Source organism: Pelodiscus sinensis, chromosome 2 (genome assembly GCF_052426305.1).
Source record: "Pelodiscus sinensis isolate ZL-2025 chromosome 2, ASM5242630v1, whole genome shotgun sequence".
Classification (NCBI taxonomy): domain Eukaryota; kingdom Metazoa; phylum Chordata; order Testudines; family Trionychidae; genus Pelodiscus; species Pelodiscus sinensis.
This window is the reverse complement of record NC_143053.1, coordinates 73,300,254-73,322,766: the sequence shown is the minus strand read 5'-3', so window position 1 is coordinate 73,322,766 and position 22,513 is coordinate 73,300,254. Positions and strand designations below refer to the sequence as shown.

At 40.0% G+C, this 22,513-nt stretch overlaps 1 protein-coding gene across 9 annotated transcripts in view; it reads left to right on the top strand.

Moving 5' to 3' along the window:
* ASXL3 (ASXL transcriptional regulator 3) overlaps nt 1-22,513 on the top strand; it is a 161,775-nt gene that overhangs the window by 79,016 nt on the left and 60,246 nt on the right. For 6 of the 9 annotated variants that reach the window (XM_025180831.3, XM_025180832.3, XM_075920751.2 and 3 more), the window contains one exon: nt 11,428-11,549. In XM_025180831.3, coding sequence (XP_025036616.3) covers nt 11,428-11,549 — 122 coding nt within the window. Of the gene's footprint in view, nt 1-1,443; nt 1,680-3,507; nt 4,331-11,427; nt 11,550-16,673; nt 16,791-22,513 lie in introns of those variants that run through there. The other 3 variants (XM_025180835.3, XM_006115356.5, XM_075920755.2) reach the window with 3 other exon arrangements.

Sequence of the window (22,513 nt, the reverse complement as noted above, 5' to 3'; positions counted from 1 at the left end):
AGGTTTGGTTCATAAAATGGTGACATAACAGACATAAGGTATTTAATGCCACACAACATTCTGATTAAAAAATGAGCAGCGTAGAAGATCACTGCAGCCCATATTAAACAGATTAAAAACTGGCCAACTGAACCATTTCAGTACAAATCATCCAGCAAAAGGAGTACTTCCAGTGAAATCCTCTGTTCTTGGCCCTGTGCTATTCAGTATCTTTATTCATGATTAGGAACAAAGTTATATAAAATCATTGATGACAAAGTTTATAGATGGCCAAATTGATGGGGTGATAAATAATGATAAGGCCATGACCATAATGCATCGTGGTACCTGGCCTGGACAACATGCATTTTATAACAAACAAATGCAAGTTCCTATATCTAGGAACAAAGAATATAGATTACACTAATGGGATGGGGATAGGAATATAATACAGCAGTAATTCTAGCAAGGATCATAGAAGATAGCCAATAGGGATGTTAAAATGTGGATAATTAGGTAAACGTGTAACTGTAGACAAATCTTAGCAGTTACATGAAGGGGGAGGGGGATAGCAGCCTGTACATGCTGGGAATGGCACTGGAGTCTGTGTGTAACCATGAACGTTATCTGATACACCCAGGCTTATTAGTTATACATTTACACTTTCACATCCCTAGTTTCTAGTATGACATACTAGCGAATGCAATCTTTGAACATCTAGAATATGGGGAATATCAAATAAAAATAAAGTGGTATTACCGCTGTATACAGCATTGGCAACACCATTACTAGACAACTGTATCAATTTATGATGTGAGAAGAGTGTAGAACAAAAGGGAAAGTTCAGAAGAGAGCGATACAAATTATTTGAGATTGGAGATATGTCTTACACAGTGAGATACTTAAGAAGCTCAAGCTAGTTATTTTATCAAAGAGAAAATCAAGAGGTGATGTATCATAGTTGATAAGTACCAGAAATCTTCTCTCCATATAGTAGAAGAGCCCTTTCTAGTCTAGTAGATAAAGATTTTACCAGATTTCATGGCTGAAACCTGAAGCTAGGTAAAATCTGGTTAGAATTAAGATATACATTTTGAACAGGGTAATTAACTACTGGAACTTTGTGTGGCCCATGCGGTTGTACGTGTGGACCGCAGCACATTTTGTTTACTGTTACTTACCTGCAGGGTTGCTAGATGCAGCTGGTTTCCATTTGCGTAGTTTTTTCCTGCTAGTATTAGTAAAGTGACATGTACATAAAGCAGGGGATGTGGTAGATTTTCAGTCATTCAAAGTCTTATCTCGTGTCTCTTTTTTAAGAATCTCTAGCTTAACTGTAATAGATGAGCATGATGCAAGAATAACTGCATACAGTTCTTTAGCCTTGGTTATATAGGAAGTAACACTAAAAATCATAATTTCTTTTGCCTTAAAATCTACAAAGATGGAACAGACCCACTTGAGTGATTCCATATACCTTGGCTTGGGCTGTAAATGTTTCAGCAGTGTCTAATAGTCTGAAAGAATCAGCAAGAGCACCTGATCGTTATCCAGTGCCAGAAGAAAGTCACCAGCTGACAAAAGCATGATATCTGTAAAGTACTGAATCAGTGGGAAGATTTGAGAATTCCAGAGGCTGCCAGAGTGGTTCTACCGTTCCTCCATGATGACCTTTTTCCAAAATGAGGATTCAGCACGTGGTAATAATTGAAGTTATCTTCAATCTTGAGAGTTTGTTGAGCCAGAGGAGAGGTATCTAGCAAAACCTTCCTTAAAAGAAGGTAGTACCCTGAGGCGGGCACTGTTATTCAGCTGCCTCCCAGTGTTTCTCCACTTTGTCTTTAAGTCATAGCCTTCAGGTTTCTCAGTACCTGTTGAAATTCAGTTGAGAAGAATCTGTTCTTCTCTTCCTTCTCCCCACCCAAGGTACAGTTTGCCAGCACAGGTGCTAACTTTCTGGATCTGAGTAATTTTTTTACAAAAAATTATTTTAGAATTCCTCAGTGATAAGCACATGGTTGTTTCTTCGAATTTTGTGCTAACAACTTGGATTAATTAGGTTGCTGACCATCTGGAATGGTTGCACATCACGATTTTGCAGATGTTATGGGGAAACCTTTCTTCATATCCCATACCGTCATGGCATATGTTAAAAAATTGTTCATGCCCCAGTTACCTGGTTTGGAATGAGAATTCTATCAGCAGCTATTGAGCAGGCTTTATCTAATCAATTTTAGGTCATCCTAGTACACTGAGAGCCTGTAAAGATGAAGCCATGCTTAAAGTTTAAGATCCAAAATGGTATAGTCTAGTACAGTGTTTCCCAAACTATGGGCCACGGCCCGGTACCGGGCCATGGGAAAAAAATACCAGGCCTCAGCATGCCTGGTGGCTGCCAGCAGAGCCGCGCCCCTGAACCCAGAAGTGCTGGTGAATTACAGAGCCGGGGGCCCTGCTCCACCAATACGTGGAGCTGGGTCTCTCCCCCGGCTCTGCCTGGAGCGGGCCCAGGCCCCCGCGCTGGCCCCCCCCCACGTCCTCCAACCCCGCTCCCAGAGCGTCCCCACCGTGCACGGCTCCTCCTCACTGCCTGCTGCTGCCCATGTGCGGCGTTGCACTTGGGCGGGGCGGGGGGGGGGGGGGGGAGACGCCCGGGCATGACGTGATGTCACGGCCCGGGATTTTAAAACTCTCCAGAGGCATGTGGCGGGGTTCGGCCTCCAGCCCCGCAATGTGGAAGGCAGAAGGTAGGGAACGGGTTTGGGCGGCGAGGCGGAGGTGGGCGGGGGCAGGGAGGGTGGAAGGAGAAGGGGCTTGGGCAGGGGGAAGGGAAGGCACCAAGGGACAGGGTGCAGGAGTGAGAGACAAATGCCAGGGGGCCAAGTGCAGACAACGAGGGAAAGGGCAGGAGGGGAGGTGTCAGTGGGAGGGGGGACAGGGTGATGCTGGGAGAGGAGAGGAGAGGGGAAGGGCATTGGGGGCTGGAGGAGGAGGTGCTGGGAGAAGGCTAGAAAGAAGGGGAGGGCATGAGGAAGGGCAGGATGGAGCAAGTCATGTGTGAGGTCACAGAGGGGCAGGAGGAGAATGGGGCAGAGTGCTGAGGGGGTGGGTATCGGGGAAAGAGAGGGCAAAGGGGGCAGGGGCAGTAAGGGAAGGGGGAGGCATCAGGAGGGTGCAGGGCTAAGGGAAGGTGCAGGTGCCAGGGGATTCTGGGGTGAGGAGGAGAGGAGAGCTGGCCACCGGAAGCAGCACTGGATGGGGGAATCGGGGCAGGCTGGGGAGTTTGGGGGGCTGGTGGAAGTAGGGCTGCAGGGGGTGCGAGGTTGGGGCCAGGGAGCTGGCCGGGGAAGATGTGGAGGGGGTGGGAGAAGCGGCCGCCGGAAGGAGGGCTGGCCAAGGGAGATTGGGAGGAGAAGCGGGGGAGAACTGGCTGCCCGCAAGGGGGTTGGGAGAAGTGGGGCTAGCCAGAGGCGTAGCGGGGGAGGTAGGGGGGAAGAATAAATCGGCCTGCGGGGAGGGGGACTGACCCGGCCATATGTAGATCTTGGGGCGCTGCCTCCGTTCCTCCTTTTCCCCCACAAAGCATGAGTTAGTCCTGCCCGGGGATTCTATTGTCGTCCCCCCCACACACACACACCCCTCGAGTAGTTGCGAACTGTCTGGCTGGTAGACACACTCTTGCAGCTTGAGCACATTTACTAGCCAGGCAGTTCGAAACTACAAACTGATTCATCTAGTAATAATACAACTTACCTAATGAGAAAATACGAGGCATGCTATATGTCTGGTATTTTCTCAGTTTGTTTTTTATGTGTTTATATTTTTGGGCTGCAAAAAGCAGTACTGAAAAAAAAGGGTTCCAACTAAAGTAAAAAGTTTGGGAAACCCTGGTCTAACCAGCTTTCTGTCTGTCTTACAGTCCATTTATCCAATCCATATTTCTTAACTTGCAAGAATATTGTGGGTGACCATATCAAAAGCTTTGCTAAAGCTGGCACTGGGGGTTTTGGGAGGACCAGAAACAACTTATTTGAATATTCATCATTTGATTAATGAATATGCAAATGAACATTGCCGGTCCTCCAAAATTTTGTGAATGGATTTACTGGTCCCTGTGTCAAAAAGTTTGGGAACCCCTGGTCTAGTATAAGATATGGTTATAGTATTCTACTGGGTATGATAGATCATTAATGTGGTCTGTAGTCAAAACCGTATCCATCACCAGATTGTTTGAAACCCATCTCCAGATTGTGTGAAATCCATCGGTTTCAGTCTGCCAACATGGTCCTTCACTCCAGTTGGAGGAGTGCATCATGATCTCAAGGTGGAGACAGTAGCAATCTATAAGAAGGTATGACTGCCACTTCCAATCCTAACCCAATTATAGACTCTAAAGTGTGACCAGCTCTGAGTAAAGCCTAGTCTACACTAGGAAATTAGGACTGCACAACTAATTGCTCAGTGTTGTGAAAAATCCACAACCCTAAGTGAAGAAGCTAAGCCTATCTAACCCCAGTGTAGACAGCACTGGGTCAATAGGAGAATTTTCCCATCAATCCATCTGCCACCTTTCAGGGAGGTGGAGTTCCTATGCTGATGGGAAAACCGTAGTTGACCTTATTATAGTGGTGAGTAACCTGTGGCCTGTGGGCTGCATGCAGCCCATTGGGGTTCTATGTGCAGCCTATGAGATACTTTGTTTACTGTTCCTCACCTGCAGGGTTGCCTGATTCAGCTGGTTTCCATCTGTGTAGTTTTTTCCTACAGGTATTACTAAAGTGACACATGTTTGTGCTGATTGCACACAATACAGTACTGACTGAGAGAGCCATGCGCTCCCTCTGAATTGTAGCAGTACTTTGTTTGAATGCAGTCAGTGCTCCTCACATATTTTAGGTATGCAAGTGCAGTTAGCAAAACTACCCCATCCTGGGAGACTGTTCTGGTTATAACAGTCTTGGGCTCACTGAGATGGAGAGCCACTCATGCAGAACACTCACTAACCTGGGTTGCCCATCACTGCCTTATTACCTGCTAACAAAGGCTAAAGTTGCCAGCACTTTCTTAACTTTAGAATTTCCCTAGTTGCCAAAGTGAAACCGAATACAGTGTGGGCTCATCTATACTACTCTCGAGTGTCAAAAGAGGAATTTGCATGTCTTCTTCCAATCTCAAGTGGAAGTAGTTTAGATGTGGCTTTTTCGGCAGACCCCTCCCCCCATTTTGTCAAAAAGCCACGTAAACCTCATTTTTTGAGAGAGAGCTGCTTTTCGACAAAGGGGAGGTTTGCCAAAAAAGCTGCATCTAAACTACTTTCACTTTTGAAAGCTCTGCTTTCGAAACTGAGATCGGAAGAAGATATGCAAATTCCCGCAGAATTTGCATATCCTCTTTCGACACTCTAGTGTAGTCTACTTCATCAGTAGTGTAACAGTGAATGTAAAAACGATGAGGAGTGCTGTTGCACTTTAGAGACTAGCAGATTTATTAGGGCATAGGCTTTTCTGGGTAAAACCCACTTCATCAGAGGAGTTGGAGTAGATTTACAGAGTCATGGGTATATGTAAGAAAAACAAAAGAAAGATGGCACTTGTGTAAATGAGAATACAGGCAGTCCCCGGGTTACATGGATCCGACTTACATCGGATCCCTACTTACAAACGGGGTGAGGCAACCCCCACTAGCTGCTTCCCCCCCGCAGACCAGGGAGACGCGGAGCGGCTTTTCTCAGCAGACACCTCAGCTTGAGAATAAAGGACTGAGGGAAGTGAGGTGTGGGAGAATAAAACTGATTTCTGGAGAAATGTTTGGCTAGAGTTTCCCCTACAATATGTACCAATTCCGACTTACATACAAATTCAACTTAAGAACAAACCTACAGTCCCTATCTTGTACGTAACCCGGGGACTGCCTGTACTTGTAAATGTAGTAGTTTACCCATTCACAAGTTGCAGGATCAAATTCACCTTGAGTCTTTTCAGTTGCTAGTCTGTTGAAATTCCATCTTCTGGGCTAAGAAACTACAAGGATAACTCCTGACTATGGGGAGCTACTCTTCCCCCTCTTTTAGCTATGAAATAGGAATTGAAACTTTCCAAACTCTTCTTTCTCAGGAATGGCCATTTTGTCTTATTCAAGGTAGCCTGCAATTTACAGCAATTGAATTCTTGGGAATGATGCTGAGAAATTCCACTGACTGTGTTTGGTGTATATTCTGATACTAATATGCAGTGGGCTTTTTCCCAGCAGAAGTTTAATGGGATCACATACAGGGCTCTTCCTCAGCTTACATATTGGACAGAGACCCAGTTTTTGATTAATTTTCTTCATTTCCCCACCAACAGTTATAAAAGAAATTTCTCTCTCCTCTCCCCAGGGCAAGATGCCTACCCTTTGCTTCATTGCTGAGGATGGAAGGGTCCCAACTATAGAGGTGGTGCAATGTGAAAGGTTGAGAGCTAATTGAGTGAGGTCTTTTGGCTCTTTATTTTCTATTATAGAGCACAGTTAGTGAGGCCTAAAGGGTTAGTGGTTGGTTAGTAACAGATCGTACTTCTCTGATGCAAAAGTTGCCTTGCTATGGAATGAGGATCCCAGTTTTCTGGGATTTATGGAGGTTTTTAGTTTCCACTATATTTTGTGCTGCATTGGTTATTTTAACATGAGCATAACATTTTATAGGTTTTGTTGTTGTTGTTTTTGTTTTTTCATTAAAAAAAAAAGTCTTTTAGCACTGCTACTGATGTTTTCACAATGTTACTATTTCCTTATACAAAGAACTACACAATCACTTTATCCCCCAAACTACTTTTTGCTTTATAAAGAATCAACCTAATAGACTGGCGATATGAACTGTTCAGATTTCGCAAGTTAAGCTGTGCAGATCAAAGAGTGACTTACATGAATTTCTTTATATATTAGTGTTGACAACCCATGACCAATTATGTCAAAACAAGTATATATCTGTGTCACCCAAAGAAAATACATGAATTTTATGGAATATTTTAGTCAGATTTATGTTTTGGAGGATGATTTCTATATAGTTTAATATTAAGCCTGTAGGCATAGATTTTATTTGAGGTAACTACAGTTTTTAGGATATGGTAGCAATATTAATTGATTTTGTAATATGGCTATTAGTAGTCCAACTTTTTCATCTGCTGAGATAAATATACTAAGGAAGCAATTATACTTCTCTTGATTTTTCTGGTCTGATTTTAAATCAGTCTGGCCTTGGCCAATCTGAAATCAAAATCAACTGTTCTTTTTATTTGGAATGATGGGGCTTCATAAGCATTCAGGGATATTTTCTTTTTCTGTAGTTCATAAATAAATCTAATTATTATTATTCTCAGTGACTGCATCTAGACTGGCAAGTTTTTCCACAAAAGCAACTGCTTTTGCGCAAAAACTTGCCAGCTGTCTACACTGGCCGTTTGATTTTGCGCAAAAGCACTGACGTTCTACTGTCTGAAATCAGTGCTTCTTGCGCAAATGCTTTGACGTTTCCGTTCGGGCAAAAGCCCTTTTCCCGAAATGTTTTTGCACAAGAGGGCCAGTGTAGACAGCTAAAAACTTTTGCGCAAAAAAGCCCCGATGGCGAAAATGGAGATCGGGGCTTTCTTGCGCAAAACCGCATCTAGATTGGCACGGACGCTTTTCCGCAAAAAGTGCTTTTGCAGAAAAGCATCTGTGCCAATCTAGACGCTCTTTTCCGCAAATGCTTTTAACAGAAAAACTTTTCCATTAAAAGCATTTGCGGAAAATCATACCAGTCTAGACATAGCCAGTAACTTTCAGTGCTGTTGCTTCATAGGAATTTTGAATTATATTTCACTAAACATTTTTGAGTGCACTGATTTACTGAATATTGGTATTATGAGCCTCAGTTAATTAGTAAGTTAGTAAGCCGTGCTGTCAAAAGTTGACACATTTATTTTATTATTTTAAACCCTTTTCATTTTATTCTGAATACTCACTAAGGAATTCTTACCTTCTATTTCCTTTCTTCCTGAAACCCAGCTCCTTTGTCAATTCAAAGACATAATAATTTGTGGCCTCTCAGCCCTTTCTGTTCACTTTCTGTACTGCAGGAGTGGGGAGCTTTTTTTGGGTTGAGGCTGCTGATCTAAAGAAAAATCCATCAGGGGCCACACACAAGTGAGAGGCAGTCTTCCCCCCCCCACACACACCCTCACTGACATGGCCTCTGACTGAAAATGAGAAAGACATTCCCCTCACATGCCAGATCCTTTAGGGAGCCAAAGTTAGTCGATTTTGTGCACTTCACCCCTGTGGGAGATTAGTTTTTCCCACCCCTGTCCTACTGGGTCCCATACCCTTGAAGGAGATGACATATAGAATAGAAAACTAATGCTAATTATACCACTGAATGAAGTGCCTCCCTTGCCTTAATTCTGCTTGCTTCCTTTCTCTTCCCCACTTCCTCTTGGCACTAGTAGCGAATAATTGCTGACTACCCAGATGTTTCTTCCATTCTGCTCCATGTTGTTCAGAACTTTTTGCATAGGCAGCCAGTCATATTGCTGCTACTACTTTATAATCCAAAGAGAACAAAGGATTCCACACTACTGATATTAGGGTATGTGTGCATGTGGCAGTTACATCTACTTATCATTTGTGAGCTCTTCTTGCTTCTAACTCCTGCTGTTACACTATTCTTCATTCTATTTTGCATTTTGGAGCTGACCGTTTTCTTGCTGAGGTGTTGCTTTTCTGCTTTTACTGCTGTTCCCCAGGGAATATTGCTATTGCTTCTACACTTTGACTTTTCCATTTAGTTTTATTTCTGTATCACTTTTCATTTGCGGGAAGTAAGATAATGGACTTCCCCTCCTCCCTTTATTATATATGGTTACAAACATTGTGGTTTTGCCCTGAGGTTTTGCATTAAGAGTTTGACGTTTGCCCTGTGACTACTTGTCATTTGAATGGTGATACAGCATCACAATATTGAGAACTTTTATCATCAATAAAGTAAATGAAGGGCACTTGGGCTTATATCCTGGAAATTGCATGAAAATTGGAGATTCTGATTTATATAAGGTGTGGGTATGGTTCCCTGTGACCATGGAGGAATAAACTTATATGTCTAATGACAGGACATTTTGCATCTTACTTTCTTATGAAGGCAGTTTGTGGCTTTCCTGTCATATTTTTTCTAAAATTCATTTGTTTTTTATTAACAGAGTCCAATTATTATTCCTTTTCTTATGTTGTAGGTTTTATGTATATAGAACTACTCTTGCTTTTCCTTCAGTTCTTTGACCCCTTTGTTTTGCCAACAACTCAAAGTGGCTACCTAATAGAAATATAAAAATCATCACAATTTCTTACTCAAAATAAAAAGGGACGTAGAAACAGAAGTTGAGCAACTTAAAATATCAAGCTACTGTTTTTGCCTTGTGTATTTTATATCTCAGGTACACAAATATTGTAGAGATGGAGTTGAATAAATATTTAGACTAGCATATTTGCTGCTGACATCTTCTTGCTATTTTAACCTGTCTCTTTGATAGTGAGCCTTGCTGATCATGTGAAAAAGACTGAATCCTCACTGATATGATGCAGTAAAATTCAAGGCATTTTTTGTCCACCCAGTTCCCCTGGGTGTTAAGGCATAATTTCAGCTTAAGGAAAAAAGAAAAAATTCACTAAAAGCTTCTGGCAAAACTCGCTTCCCAATCCACTGAGAACTGTATTGACTTAGTGACATAACTATAAAAAGTAGTTCTTTCTTCACTATTTGTGAGATGAGTATTGACTATTTTTTTCTCCCAAGATGAAAACAAATGTTCAATACGTTACTAGTTATACTTCATGCTAGCAATGAATTATTGGCAATTAAGTTGTCAGATCTCCATACTTTATCTTACAAATACACACAAAAAGTTTCAATAATATTGATGGTGAAAGGCATTACCAAGGATGAAGAAACTGAGTGGCAGACCATTCTCTGCATAGTCCACTGAGGAATAAAAAGAAAAACAAGCAAGGCAAGATAAAAATATAAAACTAAATTTACTGCTGATATACACTGTTGGAACTCTTTTGAGGATCCCAAACTTGCTTTTATACATGTGGCATGTGACATTGCACTCTTGAGATACCATCTACTTGGTTGTTCACATGTGCACAGTACTATAGTAGATATTGATATTCCAAGGTACCGTATGTGGCAGTCTTTGCTGTATATCTAAGGGCAGGATTTAAATCCATTATTATAATCACTTTATTGTGAACATGGGAAAATTTACCCACAACTCAAACTGATTCTGACAGTTTTAGCAGGACTGGTATTCAAAATTGGTGGGAGAAGCAATATAGACAAGGCTCCAAATGTCTGCAAATATTTTTACAGCCATTTTACTTATATCTGCTGAAAAGTAAGTCTAATGGGATTGCTTGGCTGTGTTAAATATAGTTGGATTTTAAAAAAATAGTTTACATTACTTTTTTACTCTGAGACCCTCACACATATTCAGGTAGCTTTTTAAAGCAAGTACTGTAATATTAACTCATCAAAACATGTCTTTTAAGAGACCTGAAAAATAGCAACATACATTTGCTTGGGATACTAGAGCTCTTCTCTATGTGAGTTATTCCAGTGTATCATTCAAATAAGCATGTGTGTGGTGTTGGTTTACCAAGCATTATTTATATGACAGATTCCTTAGAAGCCATTACAATCTGTTATGAAGTTATATATTTACAAATATTTTTAGAACACAGGGCCATCAGTGTGTCTCTTCCAAATATATATTCAGACATGTAATAATCTTGTTAAACTTCCCTGGGAAAAGAAGTTACTGTCTATTTCTGTTTAGAAAACACAGTGATATTTTATTTATATATTTCAATTGCCACATCAAGGTTTGATCACATGGAAAATACCCATGAGCTCCTGAGTTGCATAAAAGTTTACAGACTTAGGTTCTATAACAAACTGGCTCATTCAAGAGAAAAGTTTAGTTTTCTGATTTGGGAAGAAGAACCCTGTAATGTGCAAAAGAGCTTGGTGTATGTAGTTTAGCTTCCTAGACTCCACAGCTTCTGTGCTGGCCTAGCCCCTGATGTCACTTAAAGTTTGGATGTATACAAGGGGAATTTTAATAATAAAGTGATACCACTATAGTTATTCTGGTATAACTCCCAGTGTGAACATTCTTATTCTGGAACTCAGCTCTCACCTCTGTTCGAGCCTACAATTGAACATGATTAGGATGGACCTTTATGAAGTGATGAATTAGACATTAGACCGTGGCTGAAAATTCAAGTTGATGCAGACCCTGGGACTCCATGACTTTCATGAGCCATTAGCCATGGATACTGCTTTCTGGTGACAGGGGCTCCTTATTCAATTTTTAAGAGCTTTTAAGACCTCAAGCCCCTAAACAGTGCTATTCCTAAAATGGTTTTTTTTCATAGTTTGTCCGAAGCAGATATCTGAAGAAGCGTCTTCCAATCGAGACTCAAGCCTTACTAACACAACAGTACAAAGCAAGCTAGTGTCTTCCTTCCAGCAGCACACCAAAAAGGCACTTAAACAGGTAAGCTAGTATTTATTGGTAGTGAGGTGGCTTTCTTTTTAACATATTGCTCCGGTGTATTTAAACAATAAATCAATATAGAAACACCACAGAAAGATTTTAAGATATTTCTAATAAAACTATCAGGAACTTATTTAGCTGGCCATTTTTTTCTTGGTCTGTAAACATCTGCAGTAAGAACTGTTGTGGGGGGAAAACATTTGAAGCTTTTGTGTTCTGTGCACTAGTGTTGTAATCCTGCGTATTATACTTGTATTTGAGGGGTTTTTAAATGGTTTCTATGTCAGAGAAAACATTTTGTATATTTTATTGTCACTTCCTAGTTTTGTTTGTATAAACATGTTCATTAACAACCTGTATTAAAATAAAGTTTGCAAAATAGATTTTGAGAGGTTGTAGCACTGAAAGATGAGTGCACTTACTGTTGTTCAGTTTGTACATATCAAATACTGTATTGAATGCTAGAATACAGTACCTGAGAGTGTCTTTATTTTGAATAAACTGAGTTTGGATGGATTTAGTTTACACAATGAATAAATAAAACATGTGACTGAGTATTTGTGGTTTGAGGTAAACTAAACCATTTAATGATGTGAGAAATATGTTCTAACAGTACTAATCAGTTGCATATTAGAAAAGAGTGAATGAAAAATCATAGAAATGTTTCTTTAAAAAATGTCACTCTAATCATGATTTCCACTTGACAAAGCAGAAATGGTTCTCATTTCTTAAAGATTTTTTTAAGAAATAAAATAATTTTTTTCTTAAATATTGGTGTAATGAGGTTATGGTTGGTTTAATTTCCCCCCATTGTTTTCAGTTTACATGTAGCAAAAGGAAATGGTAGTTGGAGCCAATTATCTCAAACACTGGGCCATTCCAAAACTATTAATGTAGGCCACAGCTCAGCAAAACATCTAAGCATGTACTTGTGTTCATCCCTGTTCAACAGGCATTTAAGTACTACAATTTAAGTTCCATTAAAATCAATAGGATTTAAGCAAGTTACTTGAAGTACAGGCCTACATGAATTGCAGAATAGCAGTGATTTGCAAAATTGGAGCTTTTAGGCTCAGTAGGTCAGCAAACATAGGTCAGCAGAAGTAGTGTGGTAGGTGCAGCAGACTTTACTAATTGTGTGGAATATGTGTGAGTTGTGAGTGAAGGAAACTGTGTTTTGAAACTTCATTTAATTTGTATTATCTGTAATACTCAAATTTCAGTAGATACATGTAAGCCATTATTGTTTTACATGAACTCCTAACCGTTAGAGTAGGTAAGAGTCAGCATTTTATCTAAACTCTTAGGTTCAGATTTGTCACTTGCTTACCTTTGGGGGAATAAAAGAGATGGAAAATAGTGAACAAAAAACTGAAATGAACAAAGAACAGAAATTTAATTAACACAACATTTCATAATGAAGATGGAAGTCCTTGCAAAACTGGCCATAGGCCCGTAGGTTTGCAGGGTACCAGATAGCTAAGTAGTCAATAGAAAGAATGGAAAGCATTTACAATTAAGATTATGGTAATGACATTTTATGTTTTCATTTGTGACATTATTACTGCTATCTGCAAATAACGTTTTAACCAATGTACAACATGGTACACTTGGACATATGTATTGGGGCGATGAGATTTTTTTGCACTTCTTTACTTACCTGTGAAGCAGCAGGTATTGGCCACTGCTAAAGGCAAAATGCTGTATTTGATTTGATTTAATCTGGTATTGCAAATCCTATAAAATAGGTGAATGAACTTTCGACAGCAATTTTATTCAGAAAATTGCTGTGTGAAACTTTATTCACCTACCATATATTTTCTCTTCAGGGTTTCTATTGCTTTTATAGACACATAATATGTCATCTTTGCACAAAGAAGAGTCTGTAGTATGTTTGAATACTCAAGAAACATTAGGCAATTGTATGTGACACTTCACCAGCTGATATTAGCTTACCTGTTCCTTTCTGCAATAACAAGAAGTTAAATTTCCATTGTGCTCTTAGTAAGAGCTATGTATGTTGTAGTGTCACAATGATTGCTTGCGAGTCTGTACATTCATTTTATTCTTTAATAAAACAGTCACAAAATGACAATCCAGAAAGCATTCTTTCAGCTATTTTCATCTATGCCATATTTAAATAAGGGTAAGAGCTTTTTTTTAATTACTTACTTTTTGTCCATTAAAGTGAAATTCAAACTGGTAACATGAAATATTGCTTGAGCCCAGGTGGAGCTCTAGAGTCTGCTCTGTTAATGGAGTTATTAAAACACACATCTTGTATAGAGTTGTTTTTAGAGTATATGTCGGAGTTTGGGTTTTTTCTAAAGATTTCTTGAAATCTTTTGTTTTAGACCACTAAGAGTAGTCTTGGCTTTCCCTGCAATTTTCTGCATCTTAGGATGTGCTTCCCCTTGTGTACGGGATTTCTTGCAGGATAACCAGGCTTTTGCAACTATGTCCCTAGTGAGAGGAGGAGGAGGGCATCTTTTGGGCCTTGACAATAACTGACTCAAAATGGCAGTGGGGAATGGGAATTGTTCTTAGATCCTACTGTGACCTTCTTTCTAGGATAAGGGAAATTGCAGTTCGAGTCGACTCTGAATCTGACATAGCTTTCGTCTTGTGTCCTCATCTTGCATGGCCTAATATCCTAATCCCTGGCACTTTTTTAGCTTTGCCGCTTTCTCTTAAGTGACACTTTTGGGGCAAGTGTTTTGAGTGTTTCAGTCTTGGGTGTGTTTCCAGTTGTGTGGCATATTTGTCTCCCCTTCAGTAGAGTAGGGGGGAGGGAAAAGGAGAGATTTTCACCACTTGACTTTGCTCTTGCTTATAACTGAATGGAGGGCTTCACAACGTTCCTAGTTTACGATGGCTTGCTCTAAAATAGTTCCTGAGGTAGAGCTCCATTTATGTGTGGCTCCTGCTAGCAGGTTCTCCTTTGCTAGATTTTTTTTCTTGGCTTTTGGAGGAAGGTGCATGCCACACAGCTCTTCTTATCCAGCACCACTGTGGAGGCAATGTGGCATGCATTGCCATGTTGTTATGCCTTCTATGATCTTACTTACACAAGAAGATATGGATCTCCTGCCATGCCAGTAACAGTCCACACACACTATTACTAGTTGTGGCACACAGGTACACCACTGCACAGTAAATTGCACTTTCTGTGAGCAAAATTAACTTAACTACAGATCTCAAATGCAGCTGGCATAGTTGCTGTGACGGGCAATTACTTCATACTGCACTGCGTCTTTCTAGTAAAAAATTCTGTTCTGTTGATCTGGGATCAAGTTTTCTGCAAGGCCCTCACCTGTACTGATTGGGCTGCAGCATGCTCTTTAGATCTCATGGCATGCACATTCTCAACAGCATCCAGTTCTTTGCGATGCTGCATTTATCAAGCAGCTCTTGGAGCATTTCTCGGACAAAGCCTTTATATGAGCATATCTACCAACTGGTATGGTGGAGATGATACAGGACATTTGCGAACCTCTGGGATGGTGAAGTGATGGTGTCTACTGAACTGTGTTGTGACCAGGTGAAAAGGCTTTTGCCCAGGAGCTTATCCCATGCTCCATGGGACAGTGCCAGAAGAAGATTGAGTCTGAAGCTGCAGTGCAACAATGTGGGGGATGCCAGTAGACCTTCCAGTCAGGGAAGAAAATCTGCCTCATTTTTTGGCACTTTGGAATTAATGGAGCAGAGTTTCTTTTTGAGGGTGCCATGGCACCCAGCTGTGTGCTGTGGAGAGAAGAGGACACCATCATCCCAGCCTAAAATCTAAGTGAGGACCAGGATATGTTTGCAACTGTGCTGGGGCCTCAAGCCTTCTTGATTGATACAAGTTCCAGAGACAGCAGCCAAATGGGTTTGGGAGGAAGTGATGCTCATGAAATAAGGGGACCTCCATACAAGGTATGTTGCTGCTGCTGTTTTTCCTGTTTGGGCTTTATCTGCATGCTTGATGGCTGGGTTCATCTGAGTGCTGCTATAACTGAACTGGGTAGATGCAGTCTCTCATGAGGGAAGAAGGACCCCCCCACACACTTGCTTTGTTGTGGTAGCATCAGTAGCAGTTCCATTATCCCTTTCTCTAGTGAATGCTGCCAGATTCAGGAGCCCTATCCACATGCCTCACACACGACACCCCTTTTGTCAGCTAAACTTGCTATTCAAAGTAAGGATACAAGTACTTGGCAAATTCTGTGTAGTTATTTGAGCCATGCCACAAGACAAGTTCAACAAAGTGGCCAAGCAAGGAAAACTAAAAATGAAGTTACAGAAACACAGCTATATTGAAAATAGCAAAATGGAATGCTTTCAGAAAGCTACATGATAGGGACAGTGGCTTAGTTCACATGCTGCTTTTGGATAAAAGAACATAAAGCACTTTATCTATTTTCAGCCACATTTCATGCTGTCTTTTTATCAGACACACAGTGCATAAGATTGTTAGTATGAGGTAGCAACCTGCTTTAAAGCAACTATAGGGCAAGATGGTGAAAGCATGGTTCTGTCAGTTAGCACAAGACAGTGGCCTATCAGATAATGGTGTCATTTTGCCCCAAATTTCCCAAGAGTTATTAAAAAAAATCTGATGAAGACAGTGCTGTAGAATCAATCCTTAATTTGGTTCCCAAACCCCCCTCACTTCACTATCTCCATTGCACATCCTGTGTTACCACTTGAGAAAGTAATTACAGCAAATAAATCAGCCTCGGTGCCTGCCCTCTGCACCCCCAGTCACTTTAATAGCAATTCCTTTCCTTGCTAGAATCTAGTACAGAGGTTCTTTCCAGGCATCTTACAGTCTTCAGGAAGTAACCCAGGGCTAGTCTCCACTGTACTGCAGTGTACATCCGTTACCTCCTACGAGGAACATACTCAGACGCCTTCCAGTTAACCTATAATTTCATCTGAAACAAAAATAAAATAAATATTCGGGAGACAATCATTACCATCTTAAATCCTAGCACAGGATATCTGTTTTCGAGATTTTTTTTTTTTTTTTGGAATTCCAAAATGAACTGAAAAAAATTGTGCTTGTATTTCATTCTTGGTATTGTTATAAGAGGTCTAGTGTTATATTTGTATTAACTGTTTCCTTGTATTTCATTTTAGAAATCACCACTGCATCAAGGCCACAACTGGGGAAATGTTAGCTCAACATAAACTGAGAATGATCAGACATCGGGCAACACAAGTGGCAGAATGCTTGACAAATCTTCGTGTCAAAAGGTGAAAAATGAGAAAGATGAATTGTTTCTTTACCTTCAGGGAAACAAGGAAAGGGACAGTGATAGAATTTGCTAGATGCAGTCAAGAAATAGAAGTGTGAGGAGGACAAACTAAGTTGCTTTTTTGACTGCTGAGACAAATAGAGGGAAGAGAACTGAGAAGTCATAACTTAAAAATATCATGACAGGAAAATGAATCTGGAAGCGCAAGTGTTCCAGAGGTTGATCTTCAAGGAGTATGTGCAGAACCCGAAAGCAAAGTGCATGGTTTGTTCTTCCACAGGTTCCTGTCCATAGATACCAGCTCCTCAGCACTGTGCTATGATATGGGACAGTAGCATAGAATTTGCCTCCTGGTCACTTCCATGGTACGCAACCTCTATTTGTCAGGAAAAAGAGAACATGATCAGCTGCGTTCTCTTTTCATATTGTGTCCAATAACTAACTGTGGGGGGAACTGCGGTTTATTGTATTGGGCGCTTATTGCAGCTGGCCAGCATGTTTTGTCTTTTAATAAACATGGTTCTCAAAATTTCTTTCTTTAAAATTTTGTTAAGCAGAATTTTTTAAGCTGGAAAACATCATATTAAAGCTTTCTGGGCATGCCTCTCCTTCACTATCTTCATCACCCAAAAGCATAAAAATGTACCCTTGTATTAGCTGCTACTTCAGGTCTAATCCACCACTGCTGTAGTCAGTTCTTGAGACAGGAAATAAACAAGATCCTTACCAGATTTGCAGCCACTATTCCTCGTCTGAGTTTTGAACAACTCTGTTTATCAGTGTGTGATGATGCTTGTACTGCCCAAATGTAGCAAGTGGTTTGACAAAATTCTCCTTTAAGTAACTCATGGAGCCAGTTAGGCTGGGATGGGGATGGATTGAATCTCTCTTTAAGTTGCCCCATGTTTTCCAGGTACTGCTCATCCTAAATTTCCACAGGAATGTACCCTGCTGCCTCTCCTGGCCCACATGTAATGCCTAGCCATTACTTTTCATTACCCCCAGCAGAAAATTCTCCCTGAGCAAAGAATGACCTCCATCCATGTAGCCCAACTGCCATTTTGAAAATATATTGCAGAAATGGCTCGTTCCCCAGGGAGTTATGGAAGTTGAACTACATTCTTCCGTGAGTCCCTTGGGTTCCAAGTAGCCTTCCCGAATATCTCATAATCTAATTACTTTGGGGAGCTGTGTTGCAAACTGTGAGATAAGTAACCAGTTGGCTGTGCGTCTGCAATATCTGACTTTCATGTTCTGTGTGGGCATGGGGCAAGTCTGCAGAGAAGCAAGATGCATTGCACAATTGCTGTTTACATTGGTGCAATGTCATTAGTGGAGTTAAAAGTGGTATGATACATGTTTTACTTGGAAAAAAAATAGAGAGAGAATGTAGCTGGGTATATCCTTTGTGTATTCTGTGCACCATGGCTGTGGAATGTGTTTTAAAGGAAAATGGTGATTTGGTTTTTATTTTAATAACGAAACAGCCTGAGGGCATGGCTGCATGGGCCAGCAGTTCAGACGATGGGACTGTAAATTGCAGCGCATACTAGCATGCTACAGTGCACCATATAGACACTTCTAGTGTGAACTAACCAATGCTTAGATCACAGTAACATAGTCCTGTTTTGTTATTAAAAGAAAAAGATGAACATGAGCTGGTTCCTGTGTAGCTTGTTTGCTTTGTGCTAAATTGGAAGAGTGTATTTCTCCATAGAAGACTTTTCAGTTGATCACTATTAACCACTTATATTAAACAAACAATTTTTTTTGTTTTGAAATAAATGTTCTTTTTTGAAAGCAAAAAGCATTAGTATGCTCACGTACATATCATCCTTGGTCCCCGGTCTCATGTAAGTCAGAATTATTTTTTTTAACACAAACATCAGCTCTTTTATCTTTCTAGTTTCTTTGTGCTGTTGAAAAGCACCAAAAATAGATTTACTTTTGAGCTATAATGATCTGTGGAAATTGTAGCTATGGATGTATGATCAAGTGTCTTATTGGATAAATAATGCTAGTTTAACACACACACCCCGATGGGTGTTTTATTACATGTTGCCTCCATGCCAGCACAGATGTACACAATGTTCAGTTGTTAATTTGTATTAGCATATAGAAGCTTGACTAAGAATGCCCCCCATTGTGCTAGCCACTATACAAACATATTACAGATGTAAGCTCTGCTCTAAAGAGTTTGCAATATAAATGAAAACAATAAAAGGTGGGAATCCGAACAGACTCAGAAATGTTCATGCTCTAGGTCATACAACAGACTAGTGGCAGAGATGAGCATAGAACCCAGATCTCTGAATTCAACTCCAGTATTCTATCCACTGGACTACACTGCTTATCATTGACTCTTACATACAATACTGTATTGATTGTGGTCCACAGATCTAGCATGAAATAACTAAATTCTTTCCATGTATTTGATCTTACTTTTATATTCAGTAGCAGTTTTCATGAAACGGTTTCAATGTTATTGTACATCGTGCTTAGTGTTGCACATGTATATTTACAATTCAACCTTCTTAATATGTGTTAAAAATCTTATACATGTGGCAGCCTCATAAGAGTGTTTTAAGTATGTTGTAATGCTCACTACAGTGGGGGCTTTAAGCATTTGTGAGAAGTCAGTGAGATTTTAATGTAATGGAGGAACAGCAGTTGTTAAACTTCTTTAATTTGGCTAGCAGACCGGGTGTACAAGAAGGCACAAAGACTGAATTTATAGTGATATTATATGAATTGGTGATACAGTATAAATCTGTTCAGTTTTTTCCAGTTCAGTATCCCTGGCCATGGTGCAGATTCATTATTTATTTTGTGTAATAGAGTTTCTTCAGCATGTAATAGATCCTTGTTTTCATATGGCAGAACAGAAAAGTTCTGTAGCTTAACATTTCTGATCCATAATGTGTGAAATTTCAAAGGTTATGTTTCATGATAGGAGTTTCAGACTGTAGACTTGACATTTAGAGAACAAAGTAGCAGTCCAGGATGATGTTGCCTAATGCAGCCAAGTGTAACATATCTATGTTGTTAATAATCAATTTTTTTAAACCTCAGCATGTCATGCATTTAATCTCAGAAGTGTTTTTCTGTATTAATTCGTTATCTCTGTGCTGCACTGTTGTGTTATGAATTGTTAAGGTATGTAAAAAAAAAGTAACTTCTAAAACACAGATTTCAGAGCAGTGTAAGGTATAAACACACAACTTGATGTTTTGTTCTTCTTGGCTTTAGAAGGGAGTTTACACTATATTTAGGATGCCTGTTTGTTCTTCTTCCCAATTACTGTTTAGTTTGATATCATTTCATTTTCTTTTACTCCTTCCCTAAGGGAGGCTTTTTTCAGTTGTTATCAGGGAGAACATCCATTTTCCCACCTGGGTCAGAGAGTCTTTCCCTCCTTAAAATCAGTTAAATATAATTGGTCTTTATTTTAGGAAATACCATGAAACCTCCAGTGCATTGCTGCTCTCTAGTGGGGGTTTAAAAAAAATAAAAGAGCAAGCTTCCCTTTGTGACTATTGTATGGAAATCAGTTGGGAATTAGATAATTAGATTTCTTCAGTGAGTACAGTGGACTGTGAATCAGGAAATTTCTGTTCTCTTTTTAGACTCTGCCTTTTACAGTGCCTGGACAAGTTACTTTGCATTGAATTCCTTCATACATTTATAAGGCATTTTGAGTATTTTTGATCAAATTTGATAGAGAAGGGACAAGTGTTTTGGTTGCTTTTAATCAATTATTTTTATTGCTGGAAAGATGAATATAAATTATACCAAGCTTTGTAAAGAATATGAAAGTAATATACAACAGGTTGTCATTAATTTTGATTTTTGAGTGGGGGAAATGGGGAATATTTCATGTTTGTCATCTGCAGAAAATCCAGAAGCCATAAAGTCTGAGCTTTATAAATCTGTGTGGAAAGCTTGATTTATGCACTATTACGCACTATTTGTTTAAATGACCAATTTCAAACGCTTAAATCTGTATACTATTTGTACCGCCTGCTTCTCTCTTCTTGTTACTATTTTTGCTTTGGTATGTGGTGTCATGGATGGTGATGGTACTGTGTAGAGGGGCTAAAGAAATGAGCCTTGCTTTAGACACCTACAGATTGTGGTGTAGGTTCAATTATTTTTCCTTTGGCATCTACCACAAAAATAGTTTATAAATTTATTAGATATATTTTTTAAATAATTTTGTTCATTTAAAGAGCAAATACATTTTGTATAAGATTATGCATATTTGCACTGTATTTCTCTTTTAAAAAAGTCTCCAAACATTCTTTCACCTTCTTTCCTTCTCTGCAATTGTCTGTTCTTTCTTACAAACCCACAAACAGCCCATCTAGAAGTTTACCTATCCCCAAATATGCATCTCAGGCATCAGGCCATGTATGTATAAGTTGAACACCCAGTCTCCTTTAAGGTTCTTCTGTACTGCAATACAATACCTACAGCTGGTCCATGACCGCTAACTCAAGATCATTGGGGTTGGTCTGCGGAGCTATAAAGAGCTCAGGGCCCATACCCCCATGGGGGATCCTAGAGCCCTGGCTTCAACCTGCATCTGGATGCCAGCAGAGCGGTAGCCCCTCAGCCTCAGTCAGTTAATGCAAGCCAGGTGTGGGTGTTTCATTGGAGTATAGACATATCATTACAATGTTTAGTTCCGTGTTCAAATTTCTCTCTTCTGGTTTGTGTCCTGCTTCCCCCTCACCCAGTCCTTTCTGCCAGTCAGAAGATCTAAGCCTAGGGATTTATGTGATAAGAGTAGACTATAAAAGCACTAAATATAGAATGATATGCTAAAGCCCCAATCCAGCAAAGCATCGAAGCATGTCTAAGTTTTAGTGTGTGAGTTATCCATTCACTTGAAGGTAAGTAGAATTAATCTTATGATACAGGAGTCTTCTCAAATCCTACAGTAATCTTCTATCCTAAAATTGATACGGCTCAGGTAAATGTATGCAGGTAGTCTCCATCTCAAAAGAGGTGTTCACGCACTTCTTTAGTCCTAACTTACTCTTTCTAGAATTTTATTTTACTGGTGACTAAAATAACAATACAAACATAAACCTCTGACTGAGATTTCTTCCTAAGCTTGTCTCCCTACAGTTTTCTTTCAAAAACCCCTCAGTGCTCGACCTCGATTCCCAGTGCCCGAAAGGCCTTAAATGCTGGATGAAGCTGACAAGCTCCATCTGCCATGATGGGTCAGCAGGATTAGCACCTCCTCCCCCCTCCCAGCAAACCGGATGGGCTGCAAAAAGCCAGACATCCCCTTACAATAAGTATCAATTTTAAATTATTCAGTTGGGCTCCCCTCCACCCCCATATCTTGACTTTGGGAGGTTTGAGGATGAACAAGCATGGGTTGAATTAGTAGTTAACATGTTTTTTCTTTGGAAACTATGTTCTTCATTGGTCCTTTCGTAACTAAAGTAGAACTACAATGTGAATGTAGCTTTATATCTTTCATCATCTGAGGGCCCAAACCTGCACATACCCACATACATAGACCCTTGCTTCACTTCCTCCTCCAGAACTCTAGACACAAGGAAGGGACCAAGCAGTTTCCAGGTTTGTTCCCATAGTTAGCTGTTTGGTTGTTAAATAGAAGACCCTTGGTCTCAAAATGATAAATTATGAAAATGTAAATTAAAAATGTTAAAATAAATCCGAATGACAATGAGAACTGTAATG